Source organism: Acipenser ruthenus, chromosome 21 (genome assembly GCF_902713425.1).
Source record: "Acipenser ruthenus chromosome 21, fAciRut3.2 maternal haplotype, whole genome shotgun sequence".
Classification (NCBI taxonomy): domain Eukaryota; kingdom Metazoa; phylum Chordata; class Actinopteri; order Acipenseriformes; family Acipenseridae; genus Acipenser; species Acipenser ruthenus.
The window spans coordinates 8,005,867-8,024,641 of record NC_081209.1 but is presented as its reverse complement, the minus strand read 5'-3'; the positions used below and the strand labels follow the sequence as shown (position 1 = coordinate 8,024,641).

The window sequence follows — 18,775 nt, the reverse complement described above, 5'->3', positions numbered from 1 at the left end:
CCAATGCTGGCCTATCACAGCTTCATAAATAGACTGGTAACTGACCCTTCAATTGTGTTTGATTAATTTGCATTCCTCCGCCTCCCCAGCTCCACCCTTGTAGCTCCCCCCCTTGGTACTCTCTGTTATGGGGGTCTGATGCCTCATCCAGCAGCCAGGTGATGGACCCTCAAACCAAGCGGGTTTGAGGCAGTTATTCATTTCTGTACATCACATAATCCAATAAAATATTCATTATTCAAATCTGTGTGTTGTGGGGGAATGTCCTGATCTATTGAAGCTGCTTGAAAATACTATAATTCCTAAAAACTTTATTTTAAATAATAGTATATATATATATATATATATATATATATATATATATATATATATATATATATATATATATATATTGAAAGTCTTTATTATTTTATAGTAGGGTTTTAATCTTGACATTTTCTATTGATTGATTCATCATTCGATCTACGAACGATTAATTGATTAATCACACCTGTTTGCTAATAATATGAAATTGTATTGAAAAACAATTACAAGTAATGCAAAATATTAACATAATGCTATTTACGGTAACGGTTTCATTATACCAGCTAATGTTTAAGATACGTATATTTACTTCCATGTAATGTGACTGTAAAAATATTTGCATAAGTGTAACTAGAAGTTACCCAAAGTGAGTCATTTCAAATATGAACTTTTGTAACTGCTGTTTGTGGTGTAAGCTTTCAAGTCTAACAGACTAACAAAGGTAACTTACTGAGTGCTATTTTCTTTAGGTTAGCTGAAGAGAAATGTAATTTATTGAGTGCTATTTTAGTTCAGTTAGATGAAGAAAAAGTACGATATATCTGTTAGTTTTCTGAAACCGTTTGAAAGAAACACATTGAATACAAAGAAAAATCATCTTACCTGCGACTAAGATGACATAATAAAGTTGTAGTACTGCCGTGAAAGGAAAGCACTGATGAGCACATTGCAAGCCGCAGTCTTTTTCTCTTCATTCTGAGATATTTTGGAATATTGGGGATACCTTCCAGCTGCTCTTTTGCCAAGGTCCGTAGAAGTACTTATGTTTGTGCACTGTTTCTTTTTATTCAATGCACTTCTTTCAGATAGACAAGATTAATATTTTTTTTATTATTAATCAATAATTTTTTAATCGCTCAAAGCCCACAGGTGTGATTAATCAATTAATAACTTTTCTCTAAATCTCCCTTTACCAAGGAGCAGCATTGTACACCATCCATAGTTTCCTACCTTAGTGGGAACTACCTTGGTGTTCAGGCACCTTTCCAAGGAACTGTACCAGCATGGGACAAAAGCATGCATATTTAAACTAGGAGCTATACAGGTAGCAGTGCTTTAGACACTGTTCTTAATTACAAATACATTACAGTTGTGATCATTGCGACAAATGTTTTGGTCAAACTGGCACCACTGAAAACAGAAGGAAATAGCGACTATATTTAATAGTCTGACAGTGTCAAGATTTGAATGTTATTTGTTTAAAAAACATGAATGGCGTTGTGATGTTTCACCCCTTTGTCCCTTTGCCTTTCATGAAGAAGTGATTCATAGCAGACAGCTGGTTTGAAAATGGTTTTATGTAGTAAGCTTTTATCAAGCCATGTTTATCTTACAGCTGCCTTTCAGCTTTCATATTAACCTGCAGTTGACCCACAACTGGGAATATTTGAATGGAAGATATAGGAATTGCCAACAAGCTGTGATTGTTTAGGAAAGCTGTTGTACAGTACTGAATTCATGGCTTCAGAGCTGAAGTTACCTTGAGATGTTATTGGGTGGATTTTATAAATGACAGCTAGTTTCCTTATAATTTGAAACTGTGCCAATCATGAGTTAGTAAATGGAAAATCTCTATACAAAATCACACTTCAGAAATTCAGATTTTAGGAGCCTTTTCTGAAGGCACAGTGGCTGAAAAGGGACATTACAGCTGTACGCAGCAACCTCAGTAGTGAATTGTAGTGAACATTCATAATAGGTTATTAAACAGGCAACACATTAAATGTTATGGCAAAAACCGTTGCTTTCGCAAGTTTTACTGTGGTTCTTACCAGGATTTACCATATTAGTGCTTTACAATGCTTTCACTATTAATACTTGTTATGTGTTTACTATTGTACTGTATATGTAGGGCTGCTGTTCATTGTTCAAATCCTGAGCAATCCTGTTAGAGCTGCACACTACTGGCCATGTGAGGTCAGTGTTACATGACCACGAAACATCTTTGATCTAATGTGTCTCTTTTTAATGATATGATGGACTAAGATCCTCCCCAAACACTATCTCCAACTTTAACAAACTGGCTTTCTGGTTGTAGTGTTTCTGTAACATCAACAACTGTATCTGATAATACAGATTCTCAGGAGGCTTTATTGAAGTTTATCGCACAGTTTATTATTACATCCAGGGTGATATATATTCAGACTAGTATAACAGGTTACGCATTACAACACAACCACGCGGCAACCTTTTTCACCTTGTTCCACCAATAACGTGTCCCTTATCCTTATAACCCATGCACATTGGTTCCAGTGCCGTGCTTCAATATAATTATAAATGATTGCGATATGTCGCCTATCATTACACTGGTCATTCATTGTCCTGTAACTTGAGGAATTCCCGTGGAAATTCATCAGCACCTGGTCAAGTTGATTTTTAATGCGAGAAAGATGTGCAAGTGCTCTGACTCCAGTTGAATGTGGGGGGCCCTTTCTGAACGGATTGAAATCCTTCCAGCAGCTCTATATTCCAGTATCAGTGTTTGTGTTCCTGTTTGCATGGTTGCTAGGGTGAGGAGGTTACCACTCCTCTTATTGTTAAGTAAAAGCTTTGTGATTTTTCTTTCCAATAGTCTTTGTTAATCAGTATTTACTGATCCCTTTTCAGTGTTTAGTTTTAGAAATGTTCAGCCATTTTTTCATGTCATCCAAAAAGTGACATGGTTCCTTCTATTGTAACCCTAAGTATAAGGAGTCCCGAGACCTGCTCAATTCAAATGACAGCACGGATGGGAATCACAGTGAAAACTATACCCCTATTGCAACAAAGTACGGTCAACCCCACCATGTTTTGCACAATGCAGTAGTCATGAGCTTCCCTTTATCTATGAGAATGTGGACAATCTTTCTGAACTTTCTGGCTCTGGCTTGCAATGAATACAGCGGTTCAGATATATTTCAACCATTTCAACCTGCTATTCCCTGTTCCTTTTGTTTTGGAAAATTAATATTCCAAAGGCTGTGTTACAGATGAAAATAACGCAAGAACCTTAACTGGGTTATATTTAAAGGTTACTGGTTAGGAGAGTGATGTGCTGTGTGCTTCCCCTCCTCCTAAACCTCAAAACCTTCAAAGCTCCTTTCAAGGCAGCCACTGGGAAGGAAAAGCCTGACTCAGCAGTGTCAGTGATTAATAAGGTGTGGACGTGGTTGTGGCAACTGATAAGAGAACATTCATGAAAGGAGATTGTTTGTAAACACAAGGAACATTGATATCATTTGTAGTAGCTCCACAGGTCAAATGTAAAAGATGTCATCATTTTATCAAGTCAAATGAGCGAAAATTGCACAGTATTTTGTGAGTACCATATCTTTGATTTCAGACCAAAACAGGATGACTTTACATATAAAAATGTTACACCACACATGCTATTGCGTGGCTTTGCTAACATGTTGGGGGGGTTATATTGGCTATAGTTGTATTGATTCACGCTCCACGTTTCCAGTCCACTTTCCAGCTCATTTTAATGTCACCTGAGGCTACGACTAGTTTGGTCCAAAGGTTACTAAAGAATTGGCTGTTCGGGGTTGTCCAATGAGAGTGAAATACACAATAAACACAAGACAGATGGCCCCGTCCAACAATAGTCATCCTAACGAAGTACTGTTCACATGGCCGCTGCATATTGGAGTTTGAAACCCCTTGCCCTGTTGTCCAATATTTCTACAGAAAGTGTGGCGTCATATCAATGAGATAGCCCCAACAAACACCTCCAGCTTGTCGGGACCAGATAACAACCTGATAAGAGCTTGATTACTTTACTGCAATAGCAGTGAAAGGTAAGGTGGCTTCCCAGTGGATCAGCTAGTAGCAGCACTGCTGGTTAGAGTGCAGGGTGAGGCATGCAAGTGTAGTTCAAATCCCATTTGGACAAGTTGCCTGATCTTGTCTGGGGTCCCACAGGTAAGGGCAGCATTGCCCTTTGCGCTCCTGCAGTGTTAGGGAGGAAAATCAGCTGAGCTAGGTCACCTCTTTGTGCTTCCAGGATCACTACTGGATGCACAAGATGAGTCCAGGCAGACTTCCCAGACTGGGCCTTGTCTCCAGGGTTCTGCAGTTTGGTAACATTGCTTAGGTTAGCGGTTCAAAAGAACCAAAGAAAAATGTATGAACAATCTTAAAAATGTTTGCCATGCCTGGTCTTAAGATCCTAATGATTCGGTATCAACAGAATGGCTAATTACCCCATTCAATACGCTCATGACTCTCTGTGTAAAGAATAGTCTCCTACTATTGGTTACGGTTAACCTTGTCAACTCGTTTAAGATTGTATAGACTTCAATCAAGTCCCCTGTTCTTTTTTGAAAACAAATCACAACAGGAACAGACAGCGCTCCTTTCTCTTCAGTTCTCCTGAGTGGTGAGGCGTCATTTGATTTGGGGAATTTAAAATTGTGTAGAAAAAAAAAGAGAAAAATAAATCCCTTTGATGATTGAAGACTGTTATCCACCAGTTGTAGGTGCTTTATTAAGTCCAATAACTGGGCTCCTGGAATTTCTATTAGGAAAAGCAACTGACATAGAAGATGACGGCTCTCAGTTTTTAAGTTGTTATAAATTGACCTGGTAAATGAATCCATTGATTTTACAAAAAAGAAAATTGATTCCTACTTGACCGTCTTATCTGAACTTACTTTTACACCAGTCAGTGTCCATTTGTGCCCTTGAGTCTTGTTATCTCTGCTCAATTAGTAATCGAGTATGGGTTATCTATACCATTCATCCCCTTCTTACCTGTCTCCTTCTAGTCTTGAGACATTTTTATAATGTGTCCTCATGGCTCACACCCTAGCGCAGTGGTTCTCAAACCAGTCCCCACTGTGTCTGCTGGTTTTCATTCCAACTGAGCTCTCAATTACTTAACTAGACCCTTAATTGAACTGATCATTTGCTTAATCAGACCTTTTTAATTGTTTTCAGCTGTTAACAGTTGCATATATCATTTTATAAGTAACTTGAACTCTGCAACTGTTTAAGAGCTGAACACAATTAAAAAGTGCCGCAGGGTCTTCTGGTTATCATTCCAACTTAAGCTCTCAATTAACTTAATTGATCTAATTATTTGTTCAATTGGAGATATTTAATAAGGTATTTTAGCATTGATTTAAAAAATGCACTTTTTGAGGCCTGGATAAGAAGTGTTACTCAAATAATTAGACCAGTTAAGTAACTGCGAGCTCTGGTGGAACGAATGCCAGAAGACACTGCGGCCCTCCAGGAACTAAGTTTGACACCCTGGTCTAACTGGACCATTATTGAATCAGTTTGACTTGATTTCCATCAGGGGTATACATTAACAGCAAAGTCTGTTGTCCAGAATGACCCACAAGATTTGTCTCTTTTGAGACACAGGTCATTCGTCTTGAAAACAGAAGCACCTGATAAACCAGCCCCGGTTGCTATTCCTCTAGCAAAGTCTTGCCAATTTATACTGTAAATCATGACATTTGTTTTGCCAGAATGAATCAGTTATGGGGACGTGAGGGACACCCTATGTGCACAGAAGTGTGTGTTTAATCATATTGTATGCATTTCTGGTGCACAGAGAAGTTCCAGGAATAGTGTGATTGTGGATTCTGGAGTTTTTACAGTGTTTTCTGCATTTAGAGTTCTGGTTTTGTTTGCATTATACAGTAAGGGACATTCACTTTTTGTGCCAGTAATTTTAACTCCAGGAAAAAAAGATTACCTGATCAAGGTACAGTTAGATGAAAGAGACTTTTGCCACAGTTAGATGAAAGAGACTTTTGCCAGCACAAAAACAGCACCTGACTGCCCCCGAACTTGGATGCAAAGAGTGACTGTTTCCAGCGGAGTTGTATTTACGAAGTGCTCTGCAGAGCAAAGTTCACGACAGTGGCAATGTGCCGGGCAACATTGCTCCCCTGTCGCAGTGCCAGCCTCTCCTGATCATCACAAAGTTTCCTTCCATGTCACCATGTGGCAGGGCACTCCAGGACATCGCTGGAGAGATACTCTACTCTTTGAAAGTTTACTTGTGTAATTTTCCACCATAAAACCTGCATTAAACACAATCATAACTATCGGTCAAACTATCATGTTAGTCTAATTCACTCTTCATTTACTGCTGTTTCAACAAAATGTTAAGGTCTTCTCCCCTATAATAACAAAGGGTTAATGCAGTGATTGAGGGACACTGAGACAGGGCCCTGGTGAGTAGAACTGAGGGATTGGGAGACACTGTGGCCCTGTGGTTAGAGCTGAAGCATGGGGAGATAGTGCCCTGGCGTTTAGAGCTGAGTTGCTTAGTGAGAGTCTACCGTTATACATTTTCATAAGGCTATGAGTTTTTATACTGTTAAAATCAAACAAGAAAGAAAGCGAGAAGCATCAGTAAATACACAAGGTGGTATATATATATTGGAGATAGAACAAAGTTTAAGTGCATGCATAGGAACACAGGGGATTGTTTCCAGATCCAGTTTTACATTAACATGGTTCTTCTGTTGTTTTAGTTTTCCTCATGTAAACCCAAAAGGTTCTATTTGAAATCTTTTACATGCTCATTCGATTGCAAACGTTAGCCTAAATGTTCGTCTGCATTTTATCCCCAGATTGTGTCACAGTGCATGCGCTACTTATTTACATAGAACGAGAATGGTGTTTTGGCATCGCACAATGCTAGTGAAATGCCATGAACAGTTAGATATCAAAACCCTCGACAACTATAATAGAGAGGACTGATCGTCTAAAAAGCAACTTTAAGAAAAATGAGGTGGGGTCTTTTAGTAGTACCGGTCAATACTCTTTCCAAGGCTGAGTGCACCAAACTTCCCCTATTACATATTATAGGAGTCATGTCAAAACAAGCAGATATTAGCAAGACAAATTCATACGCAAAACTTGGTTCTCTTTCCCCGTTTCCTGTCTGTCTAGCAGGTAATGTGCGACCTACTTTGCTTTGTGCAGCAAGGAACCCGAGTGCAAGACTCAGGAGGCGTCCTATTTTACTCAGGAAGTCAACTTATAGTGTTGTGGCTGGAAGAGTGTGTTTTTCTGAACCTAGTAGCTGCAAAACCCATGCTTGGTTTTATTGGTAGTTCTTTATTTGAAATAGATGCTATGTAGCATTCATAACACCTTCATAAAGGCTATGTAACGATTCCTTCAGAATCACTTTGAAAATGGACATAACATGCATATCATTGTAATTATTGTATTTTAATGACCCAAAATGATTGTATTAAATCACCATAATCGCAGTAAAAGTATGATGGGTACAAGTCACATAGTACATGCACCTAAACTATTGAGTTTTTAAATACAGTGCATTTGGTTTGTACCAAATGATATGACAACGTGACATGAATACTTATGGGCATGTTGTGTGGATTTTCAAAGTGAGGGAATATGTGCATGCTGTAGTTCTACAGCATTTTGTAGCCTTTATAAAGGTGTTCTGAATCCTACATGGTGTCCAATTCAGATGAAGCGGTACTGTTTTATTAACAAGGACACAGTTAAGTCATTCTAATTGAACCAGGTAAGGACAGAGATATGTTATCGACTTTGTTTAGATAAGATGCCAACAATTGTAAAAAGCTCCCCACTTAAAAGAAACTTGAGACTAAATCCCTGTCACATGGGCTTGATCTATAAAACGTTGTGTAATGAAAATACAATAGGCATCAATGCAGTTTAAAATATACATGCGGTTATAAAGCTTTTACGACAGTTTGACCTTTGCTTTAATAGAACTGACTGCTTAAGTATTACATTTATAACTTACTCCAAGTACTACAACCAGAGCTTACAACCCAGTAGCAAGCAGACTAATGGCCTGATTCAGAAAACAATACATCTCATAAGTTAACTAGACCTTTAGATCTTTTTTATGGTCTGTTTTTGTGAGTATAATACATTGATGAAAACATGTAATTAAAAACTCTTGTAGAAGCTGTTTAGACTGCTGTTGAATTATTTAACTTTGACTTTTAAAATATTCCGCCACATACTGTTGTAATGTTTGCTGTGGTGGTGTGAACCTCTTGCCAGGTTGTCATTGTAAATGAGAATTTGTTCTCCATTGACTCATCTGGATAAATAAATATTGATTGATTGAAACACACTTGGCCCCCTTCATGAAATTGTAACATTGCATTGGATAAGTCATCATCATCACCAATATCAGACTACTGGCGTTGAAAAAGCAGTGCACTCAGTCTCAGAACATTCACCCACCAGGTACTGTATCCAAGGAGACGGAGAGAATGATGGAATCATGGTAGCGGCAGATAGATACAAGTCAAGAAAGATCACATAGGAAAAAAAGAGAAAATAAGTAACCTACATTATGGTCCACAAGACATTTCATGCATAGGGTTTTTTAATGAAACTTGTGGACTGCCATATAAGGACTGAGGTCATTCCATGGTACAATGTGTGCTTTCCTTGATTTCACAGGTAATTGGCTAGAGGGGTACCCCAAAGCTCAAGAAAAGCTCAGCTCTATCTTATGTGCAGGCAACTCTGTGTCTAAGACATGAATACCCTGTGCACAAAGCATGATGCATACTACTGTCAGACATTCACATTTCATGCACAATCAGGTGTATGCTACCTATCCGTGACTGGCTCATTTGAACACGGTTTAGGAGCACGTGTTGGCACTGCCCTTCTCCTCATTCCACTGAAGTGATAACAGAGAGCAGAATTAACTTTTATGATTCTGAATGCCAAAAGCAAAGCAAAACAATTAACAACAACGTGCCAATAAGCTACTTAACTAGTTACAGTGCTCCCCCTTTATAACGCTGTAGTCGGGAGCCATAGTTAAGCTATTTGTGTTCCGCCTTATAACGAGACTACTAATGTTAGTGTAATGGCATTATGGGACAAATGGGAGCCATGACCGTACCGCCTTATGACCTGTTCCACAGTATAAAGGGCCACCCTATAAAGGGGGAGCACTGTATTTTCTTTTAAAACATAATGATTACATCTTTACATAATGAAAGACTGATGCTTGCTGCAGGTTCAAACAATGGTCTCACGTCACCCCCGATCACTGTTTAATCTAAGCTATCGGCCATTCAGCATGAATTATTAAACCAAGACTTTATTAAACCAAGACTTTTGGCAGTTGAATGAATGTATAACCTGCTTGTTGACAGATCCAGTAGCACTAAGGAAGCCCCACCAGGACAGTAAAGCATTCTCAGAGCCTGTGTCTACAGCAGGCTCTCTCTTAGACTGATAACCTTTGCAAAGGCAGTCATATAAACTTGTTTGTAGGCAAGTATACAACAGCCCCTTTATATAAAGGCCCAGTAATCTGTGGACTAAGGATTATCTACAAATTGGCAATTTACAGAAGAAAAAAAAAAAAAAAAAAAAAAACAGAAAAAAATCTAAATTAAATATTTTGAGTGGGATATAGGACAGTGCCAATACGAATATACACTCCCTCTGTATGGGTTACATCTTTCCAAAGAGCATGGGACCGTAGGCCTATAGATCCATGCCAATGTTTCTGAACAGGACATTACATGCCAGGTATAATTACAGGGAGATAATCAAACTAAGCCACGGAATATGGTACCCTTATATAGCAGCAGGGGAAATATGCAGCCTGAAGGGTATCTTGAGGTGAAAACATTTGCAATCTGAATGTAAGCAATGACTTTGTTTAGTTTTTCTCAATATCATATTGTTTCTAGTGATTGTACTGACACTTCTGTACTTATGCACCTCTAAGCTAAATTTTACATTTGGCAACTAACAACGTTTTGCACCACTGTTTCTAAGTTTCAACAGAGATCCTGAACAGATTTAAAAATGGTCTGATGGGAAGGTGACCCAGACATGTAGCTCATGTATATGCACAATCTAATCAGATTCAAACTACCTGTTCAAGGAATCCATTCCCAAATCCTCTATATATTCTGCATGTCAAGCAGTTTCGAGCTGGAATCGGGTTGGGGGTTTTAAGCAGATTTAACTGCATCGGTTCAGAAGCATTGATGCTTCCAAACCCAATAGATTTCGGATTCAAAACAATCAATTACAAGAGGATTGATTCCTCGTACATGTAAACGTAGAGAGAGGACTGTTCTCTACTTTAGAGGTCAGGCTGAAATCTAAGACAGTAAATCTAGCTGCTGGATGCTTTTGCAGAAATGATCAAAATCATAAAATGGAAGACAAAGATCTTTTAAAACAAAGCAGTAATATTACATGAGACAGAACACTGAGAAATTCCATCTCCCTGCTAAACCAGTCACTCCCGTCAGTGTAGCTTTCAAATCTGTTCTGGAGCACTGCTAGGAAAGCAAACTGTACCCATACAGCACATGAGTAACATATGAATATTACGTCGGAAGACACAAGTTACTTTTGTTTTTATACTGGGTGCACCAAGAAAAGAAAAAAAAAAAGATTTCCGTGGTTACAAAGCCCTGAAAAGTAATGATCTCTAGCAGTCCGTCTATAATCATAGCAGAGCAAAACTAAAGAAACTGCATACTAGACAAATGTTTTAAAGTAAACCTAATTTGCTAGAAACACGGTGCTCCGTTTAAACACCATTTACATTTTCCGGCTATTCCATTACAGCTACCCTTTACCCCAGCCACTAGCGTACTGTTGGTGCTGCGGTGAAATATAAACATGTATATTTACACAAATAAAATGACCATCAATTTAGAACAGAAGGAAGCAAACCCCTTTGATGTTCAGCAGAGAGGAAGCCTACAAGGGAGGGAAGGACTTGAGCGGACAGAAGCGTTTCCAGGGGAGCAGGTGTGCTGGATGACAAGACTGCTGTAGAAAACGGAGCACAGGGTTGGGAGAGATGGCAAGAGAAAGAGGTGGCATTGCTCATGCAGAGCCTCTAGTCGCTAGAGACATGGTTCGCGTTCACAAGGGTGTGCCAACGCTCAATCTTCTTATCCTTGTTCTTCAGACACTCGTACCAGTGCTTCAGGTACTCCCCCTTGGCTGTGATGCCCAGCTGGCAGCCTCCTGAACAGGGAGTCACAGAGAGATGGTTACACTTAACAAGCATGTATACTGTGTAGCTGCTTTATTAGGACCTGAAATTGGCATTGCTCTGGTTTGGGGCATGCACCTGCTATAAGCTGGGTTCCTTGATTACTCTGGAACACATGCCATAGCTAATTTGTTGTAGATGAAGTCCACCCAATGCCAGTTTGTTTTGACCGCAAATAGCCCAGTTTTGTTTCATGATTTAGCCGGAACTGTGGTAGTAATTCTGTTTAAATCTGATTAAAATGTAAAATCACAATACGTGTCGACTAGGGGAAGTTCAAAGCCAGGATCCCAGATGTGAAAGGAATGTACTCACCTATATAATCGTTGGATTTGCCAATATCGTAATCCCACACTGAGATATCGAGAGACTTCTTAGCCAGGTCACTGTGTTTGATGTCATAGAAAAACTCCTGCAGAAAAATAAACAGGTTTCATGCAAGACGTGAGGGTGCAGTCTGCTCTAACGGGTCAGACCAGCTACTCACATGGCAGCTGCACTTTACCACGTAATTTCACGGTAGAAAGTTTGACCAACTGCGAAAGGAAAGAATTTCCTACCTCATTGAACTCAGGATTCAAAGTCTTCTTCTTAATCTGGGTCTTATTTTTGGCCTTCTTCCCCATGTCTGGCTTTAGCCAGCTGAAAGAAACAGGAGTAAAGTTCAGAAGTCCCAGTGGCAGTCATTGTGTTTGACATGCCAGTCCTTAAAGACGTGCGACACAGCCGTCCCAGATGTCCCGGTTGCAGTTGCAATCTGAGATACAAAAGCTGGGACTCGACTATCATGCAACTCAGATAAATCTTTGCTACTACCCTTTTTACAACGAACTAACGAATGGCTAACCTCTCTAAGCATTTTATAAAGTAACGTCAGTCAAGCGATAAGTCACTTAGATCAGTTCCTTTGTATAACACTGCCTTTGCAGACAGTGCAGATTTCCAACCAGTTCCTATTAAAGTGCTACAAAGTCTCAGCCGAAAGCATCATTACTTAGAGATGAGAATTACTGCTGATTGTTTTATTATGGCCTTTAAAATAACAGAATAAAAAGTGAGCGTACATTTTGACAAAGGGGTCCGAGTAGCCATTGGCATCCATGGCTGCCAGGTGCACACAGCGGACGATGCCCACAATCAGCCTCCCCAGCTGGGTGCTGTACATGAGAGAGACCAGGACCCTGCCCCGCTCCTCCACCTCTCCACTGTGATCAGCCTGGGAGCACACAGACACACCATTACACCGTGCCCACACCAGAATACAGCTCTAGGCACGCTATTACACACAAGAAAACAAAGTGAAGCAAGAAAATCATTACACCGTGTCTGCACACAGGCACAGAAACAATTACACTGTCCACGCTTTACAACAGGGGAGTCAGACAGACAGCTTGGCTGCCTAGATAGGGCAGTTTTATCTGCCCTACAACATTGATTCATTTACCATCTGGTTTACACTTGGGTATCACATAAAATTAAATAAGGTGTCATGAAATTCCTTCCCTTAGGTGTACACCAGTGGTACTCAATTCTGGCCCTCAAGCTCCATTGCAATCCTGTTTTTTTTTCCAAGCAGGTTCTAAATTAGTTAGTTTCCTCTTAGCAGTTTCAATTAACCTGCTTAGGTTTCTTATAAGGCTGGGCTTACCTCTTCCTCATAGAGAGCCATGCCCCGTGAAGAGCCGGCTGTTCCTCCACGCTTCATCTGGGGAAAGAAGAACAGAGAGAGTCAGCCTCCAGAGCTGAAGACTGCTGAGACCCTCTCTATCAGACTTGCTCTCAATGGACCCATCCTGTAATCATCTAAACAGCACAGAATCCATATGCCACGGTTTAGGTACTTTGTGATCCAAGGTTGTGCAAACCAGCATCTTAAAACGCAACGTTACCACCATGAGAAAATACGGGGCTACCACCACTTCTCTTTATAGAGTCTACAATCCAATCTGCAACAGGCCAATAACCTGGGTTCAAAGATCTTGTATATTGGGGTTCTTTTCTATAATCCCAGGTTTTACACCCTCCTCATTTGCATATGGCTCAGTGTTTCACTTCGTCCTTCAAAGGGGTCTGACAGAGTTCCAATTCAAGACGGTTCAATTCTGCTCAACTACACATGGAAACAAATGGGATTGATTTCAAATCTCTTTCAAATCAGCTCAGTTGACGGATGGAAACATAGCATAATAGTGCATGGGAGTCTTCTTAGTGTGAGGTCAAATGGGGCCCTAACACTCCTCCTATAGTGACAGGACACAGAGTATGTGTCCTCAAAACTATTGTGCTGGGGTTGTGGACGGATAAAATGTCAAAAAGTGGGTCCTTTTCAAGCAACTTTACTATTGCAAGCCAGGCCATTCAAGTATAGATTCAAAAAGAAAACAGCCTCACAGGGATGACTCTCTCCAGACAGATGTTGAAGTTCTTCTTCTGGTTCAACTTCAGCTTCTTCAGGGGCATCCTGGTCTCTCCAATAAACTCATTGTGTCCAAATTTATCCTCGTCGCACACAGAGATTCTGAAGCCACAAAGCAAGCAGGCTTTTAACACACTTTCATCAGCTAGGCTTGGTTTATCTTTGTACTACAGAAGTGTGGCAGGGCTGAGGCCTGTGGTTAAAATCCCATCCCTCCCAAATCCATTTGCAGAATGTGGCTGGGTCTTAATTGATTAACTTATGGTCAATTAAGCCCAGACACATCATATCAAAGAGGAACCAGCCCCTTTGTTCCTGGCAGTGGTTAGTTTAGAGAAAAGACTGAGAGCACCAGGCTGTGCTTGCTGTCCTGCACCGAGATAGCCTTAGCTGGGGTGCGTTCATTTGAATTTTTTTTCTGTTTATTTAACTGAAATCTCCTGTCTCCTGCCTCTGCTGTTCCTGCCACTTGCCTTGACCGCAACGCTACCCTACAACAGGGTAAAAAAAAGGTGCCTGTTTTAAATGAGGCACCTTTTTTTAAATCAAGCAACGTTTTTTGTGTGTGCATTTCCTTACCTCAGTGTTTTTTTCTGCATGTCCTCGTCTGTGATCCCATGGTAAACCAGAGTCTCATTCCAGGTGGGATTGCGAGTGTTTCTCAGTGTCTTGGTGCGCAGCTTGTTTGACTGAAACACACAAGACATGAGCCATAAGGTTGCAGTAGATACAGTCCAACTGCTGTAACACCTTCCAATATCCTTATTAAAACATATCAATTTTAAGGCTCCCGTTATTTACAATAAAATCGTGTTTCAGAGAGCTGAATAAAGTAGCAGAAATGTCTAAGCTAAAATAAGAGGTAGCCAGTGAGTAATTTAGCAAGGCCAGAATTTGTCCTGTACTGGAATATGTCATGACATCCACCCAGTACCACCCACATAACCCCGGCCCCAGTACAATGTTATTGATTTTAGATGGGGTTTACCTTACTGGCTCCGGGTAACAGGTGCAGTTTGACATAGGGGTCTGCCAGCCCATTGGAGTCCATGGGCTTCAATCCCTACAGAACACAGACACATACAAAGTCAGAAATTGTTTGGTTTTTTTTAAGCATATTATTACTCTTATCTTGAACATAACTTCGTCCTTACCAGATGATATTCAATGACAAGGCAGGAATATTTTAAAAGAATAAGAAATGTGTGGAAAAACAATTAAGATCGACTTCAAGAAGACACTGAAGTCCATCTAGGGTGTTTCTTACTAGTTTTGTTTTAGCAAATAATTGTGAAAATGTTGCCTGAGAGGAAACAGAAGAAAAAAAAAACAACAAACAAAGCCCATAGTTCATGTCAGGAGATATTGCATATGGGAAAACTGGCAATCTGTAAGGCTAGACTGCGGACAGCTGACTCACCTTGGCTTTTATGATGGTGCAGTACAGTGAACTGCTCTCCTGTTCATACAGCAGGCTGAACTCCAGCGCACCCAGCGTTGCTGCAATTGAAAACCAAACAGACGTTACACACGGGAACGCAATCAGCCAGAACAGTGCTTCCCAGCCTCCGAAGGATTTCCACAGAGCACTTCCAGTTTCGGAACAAAATATCTGTATTTATAATGCAAACTATACCAGTATCAGTAGATTCGATATTGAGAGCTATTGCATTTTTGTGCATCGTGTCAATTTTAATTGGCAGCACGTGGTTAAGTATTGGAGGGATAGGCCACTGGGGCTGCATCTGGCTCTGCAAATCATTTTTATTTGACCTGCAACAGTTAACAGATTATTTATTCTGCCGTGATATATATATATATATATATATATATATATATATATATATATATATATATATATATATATATATATATTTTTTTTTTTTCTCAAACATTTTTTGCTGTTATACAGGGTCTAGAGCGCCTTTTTCAATGTGGAAGACTGATCACAGGGGCAACGGTAGTTGGCGTTCACTGACATTTGCGGATAGGCCACAAGTAGTCCTCAGACTATAGGCTTGTACCAGCTAGAACCTTCCTCTGCAGGTCTGATTAAGTCATTTAGGGCCTGGTAGGAATAAAGTAATAGACCTCAAGGGCCAGTGTTGTGCACAGCTGCACAAAAGGGACAGTTTTTCACACAGGTGATTGGAGATATTGTACTACAGTAAATAGATATACAGTACGGTATATATTTTATTAAACAGTAAGTAGCTTCAATTTTCATTTGATTACATATTTCCCTGTAATCATTTTGTAATCATTTTGAGTAGTTCAGTGTTCTGCTACTCCACTGTTCAGTTGAGAATGTTTTTCTAAATCAGCCTTGCTTTGAGCTTGTCTGGAAAGTCCATTCCATTCCATTCAATTTTTTTTCCCCCTGGACACTTATCACTCTTCCTTAAATGCGCTTTACTTGCTCTTATCTGCCCCCTATTTTACTGCATTTAATCCTGTACTTTAGAGTACTGTAATCTGTCAAGTGTTATTTAATCTGTAGTATTTTGTATTTAATTATATCCTGATGCAACTATCACTGACACTGTTATCTGCTCCATTACTGAATTGTATTTTGTCATACTTGTACTTGCTAGAACCAAAGTCATTGTTTTTATCTTGCTCTTAATTGTATTATTACTTGTACCGTGATTCTTGAAATGTATTTGTTTACGAATGTAAGTCGCCCTGGATAAGGGTGTCTGCTAATAAATAAATAATAATAATAATAATAATAATAATAATAATAATAATAATAATACATGAGACAATGTAATTTTTCAGCTGTATCTGCTGCTTTCACAGACCCCGTGCAGCACTAGTCTTGGACTACTTGATCTAAAATAACATTAGTTAGTCCTTGATAAGTGAGTACATGGAACTAGAGTTGAAAAGTCACATTGTCACATGACTGGAATGGAATGAGGAAGACTGTTCAGTCCCAGCACTTAGGATTCTCCAGATGGGCTTGATGGAAGTTTTAAGTAAAGACAGATTTAGAGAAAATTGATATTAACTCAATAAATCCACTCAGAATGATTGCAAAACAAACCAAACACAGTGGCATTGGAAGCAACTTCCTCTTTAAGCATGTGTTTAGACACGGGCACTGTCCCAAGTCACTCACTGGTTTCGTCCGAGTCGTAGCTGTTGGCCTCTTCCTCGTCCTCCTCAGGGGGAGGAGGAGGGGGCTGGTGCCGGGGTGGGGGGGCTTGTGCTGGGGGGGCTGAGACAGGGGTGTAGGGGGCTGGCTGCCTCCTCTCCTCCTTGACCGGGGCAGCAGCTCTCTCATCCCGCTGTGGAGCGATCGAATAGCCGCTGTCCATCTGTCCCGGAGCCATGGGCTGACCTACTGCCAAGCCAGGTCGAACTGGAGTTAGTGACAGGAGCAGTTAAGAATCCCTGTCTGTGTTTGTTACATTAGTAGCTATGGGTTACTCTACACTCAGCTGAAAAGGAGTGCTAACCAAGATCAGCAAAGCCTCTTACGTCTTACTAGAGCTAGCAATATTATCACTGGTCCTCCTTCTTATGAAGATCTTCGCTTGAATGCTATACTTTCATTTGGAATGTGCTGATATAAGACACTGCTATAGATGAAATGTTGCTTCTGCTTCCTAGTGCATCTCTTCATGTGTTGCAGTGAGGTATTTCATTGGATTATATCCTGGTGGTCATCATTTCCATGAGCAACAGTTTCACCACTATACACTATACCAATGCTAAGACAGTCTCTGGTAACACTTCTCATGCTGGCAGGAATAGCTAACCCCAGGGTGTAGACTTACCTTGCTTCTGTTCAGGGTATCGAGAAGGCGGGTTCTGAGCTGCTCTGCCACCTGCAGCACACAAACAGAATGTCAAGCTGGCATCCCACAGGGAATGTACAGTACAGCACATGGTTTATATAACACACAGCAAATATTCATTGCAATGTAACTGCTTCGCTAAAAAGTCCCCTAATAGACATACTGTACCATCAAACATTATACAATAATACAATAATTGGCTTTTTTGCAGTCAGTGCTAAAGCTACGCCCCCCCACCCCCAAAGAATGGTATGACCCTTCAGTGTGCAATACAAAAGAGTGTTTTATCAGATCCTTACCTGGCTGCGCCATTGCAGGGGGGGCTGCAGCTGGTCTGGAGGCCTGGACAGAGTTGGCTCGCTTTACAGCTAGAGGGCAGCATGGGTGAGAGGAGAGAGGTCAGAGCAGCGTTTTTATCGTTTGTGAGGGGTTCAGCCATGGTGTGGGATCTACTCCGTCTTCACCCTCCAGTCTTACCTGCCTGTAAAGCTCTCTTACAGGGTAAATGCATGCAAGAAAGACTGACCTGTAAAAGTCTTGTTTTTTTTTTTTTTATAAAGGTTAGATACAGTGGTAGTTACCCTTCATATTGTTTCATTGGTAGTGCCCTTGCTGAAAGTCAGTGGCATTAATGCTGTAATCCTCGTGCATAACAGAGAGGCACAGACTTCATTCTCTCTAATCCAACACTCTGAGCCAGTTGCACGCAGGAGTTTATTCTGTTTAAAATGAATCTCTCTCAATTACTGCCTTGTCTGAGATGCCCTTCTGTTCATGAAAATTAGACCCAGCACTGATAACCAAGGGGGTTTGGCCTCCCTGATAGTGCTCAAGATCTTCTAGTTCTTTGCTTGCTACAACAGATTTCAAAACTGCTGCATGTTGGTATCACTACCTGTACTTTAAAAGTCAGCTTCTGGGCTCTAAAAAATATAACAGACCATTATAATGAGAAAAGCTCTTTGGCTTAGTCCTATGGCTCATGGTAAAGGGGAATGTGTGTATGCTAGACAAAGAGACTCCTTTTGCAGTGGAAAGAAAGCAGAATCCGAAACAGCATAGGAACTAAACAACTTTCTGAAGTGAGATTTATTTTTGTTCAATTATGTAAAAGTTATTGTAACTTATCAAAGTCTATCTTATTTTAATTTTTTTTTTTGCAATATACAGAATCATCATGTCTATACTTGAAGAAATAACCTGTTTCCTATCACTTATAAGCAATTTATTTTATAATGC

The 18,775-nt window shown here is 40.2% G+C and overlaps 1 protein-coding gene across 4 annotated transcripts in view; it reads right to left on the bottom strand.

Moving 5' to 3' along the window:
- Positions 1–6,662: 6,662 nt before the first annotated feature.
- The window catches only part of LOC117428176 (rabphilin-3A-like), an 83,343-nt gene continuing 71,230 nt past the window's right edge, over positions 6,663–18,775 (bottom strand). For 2 of the 4 annotated variants that reach the window (XM_058994714.1, XM_058994715.1), the window contains 12 exons: positions 17,836–17,904; positions 17,516–17,566; positions 16,855–17,097; positions 15,151–15,230; positions 14,719–14,793; positions 14,310–14,419; positions 13,706–13,832; positions 12,963–13,019; positions 12,379–12,530; positions 11,875–11,956; positions 11,630–11,726; positions 6,663–11,286 (listed from right to left, as the gene is read on the bottom strand). In XM_058994714.1, the coding sequence (XP_058850697.1) occupies positions 11,156–11,286; positions 11,630–11,726; positions 11,875–11,956; positions 12,379–12,530; positions 12,963–13,019; positions 13,706–13,832; positions 14,310–14,419; positions 14,719–14,793; positions 15,151–15,230; positions 16,855–17,097; positions 17,516–17,566; positions 17,836–17,904 (1,274 nt within the window). In that variant the 3' untranslated portion in view covers positions 6,663–11,155. The remainder of the gene's footprint in view (positions 11,287–11,629; positions 11,727–11,874; positions 11,957–12,378; positions 12,531–12,962; positions 13,020–13,705; positions 13,833–14,309; positions 14,420–14,718; positions 14,794–15,150; positions 15,231–16,854; positions 17,098–17,515; positions 17,567–17,835; positions 17,905–18,775) is intronic. The other 2 variants (XM_058994717.1, XM_058994716.1) reach the window with 2 other exon arrangements.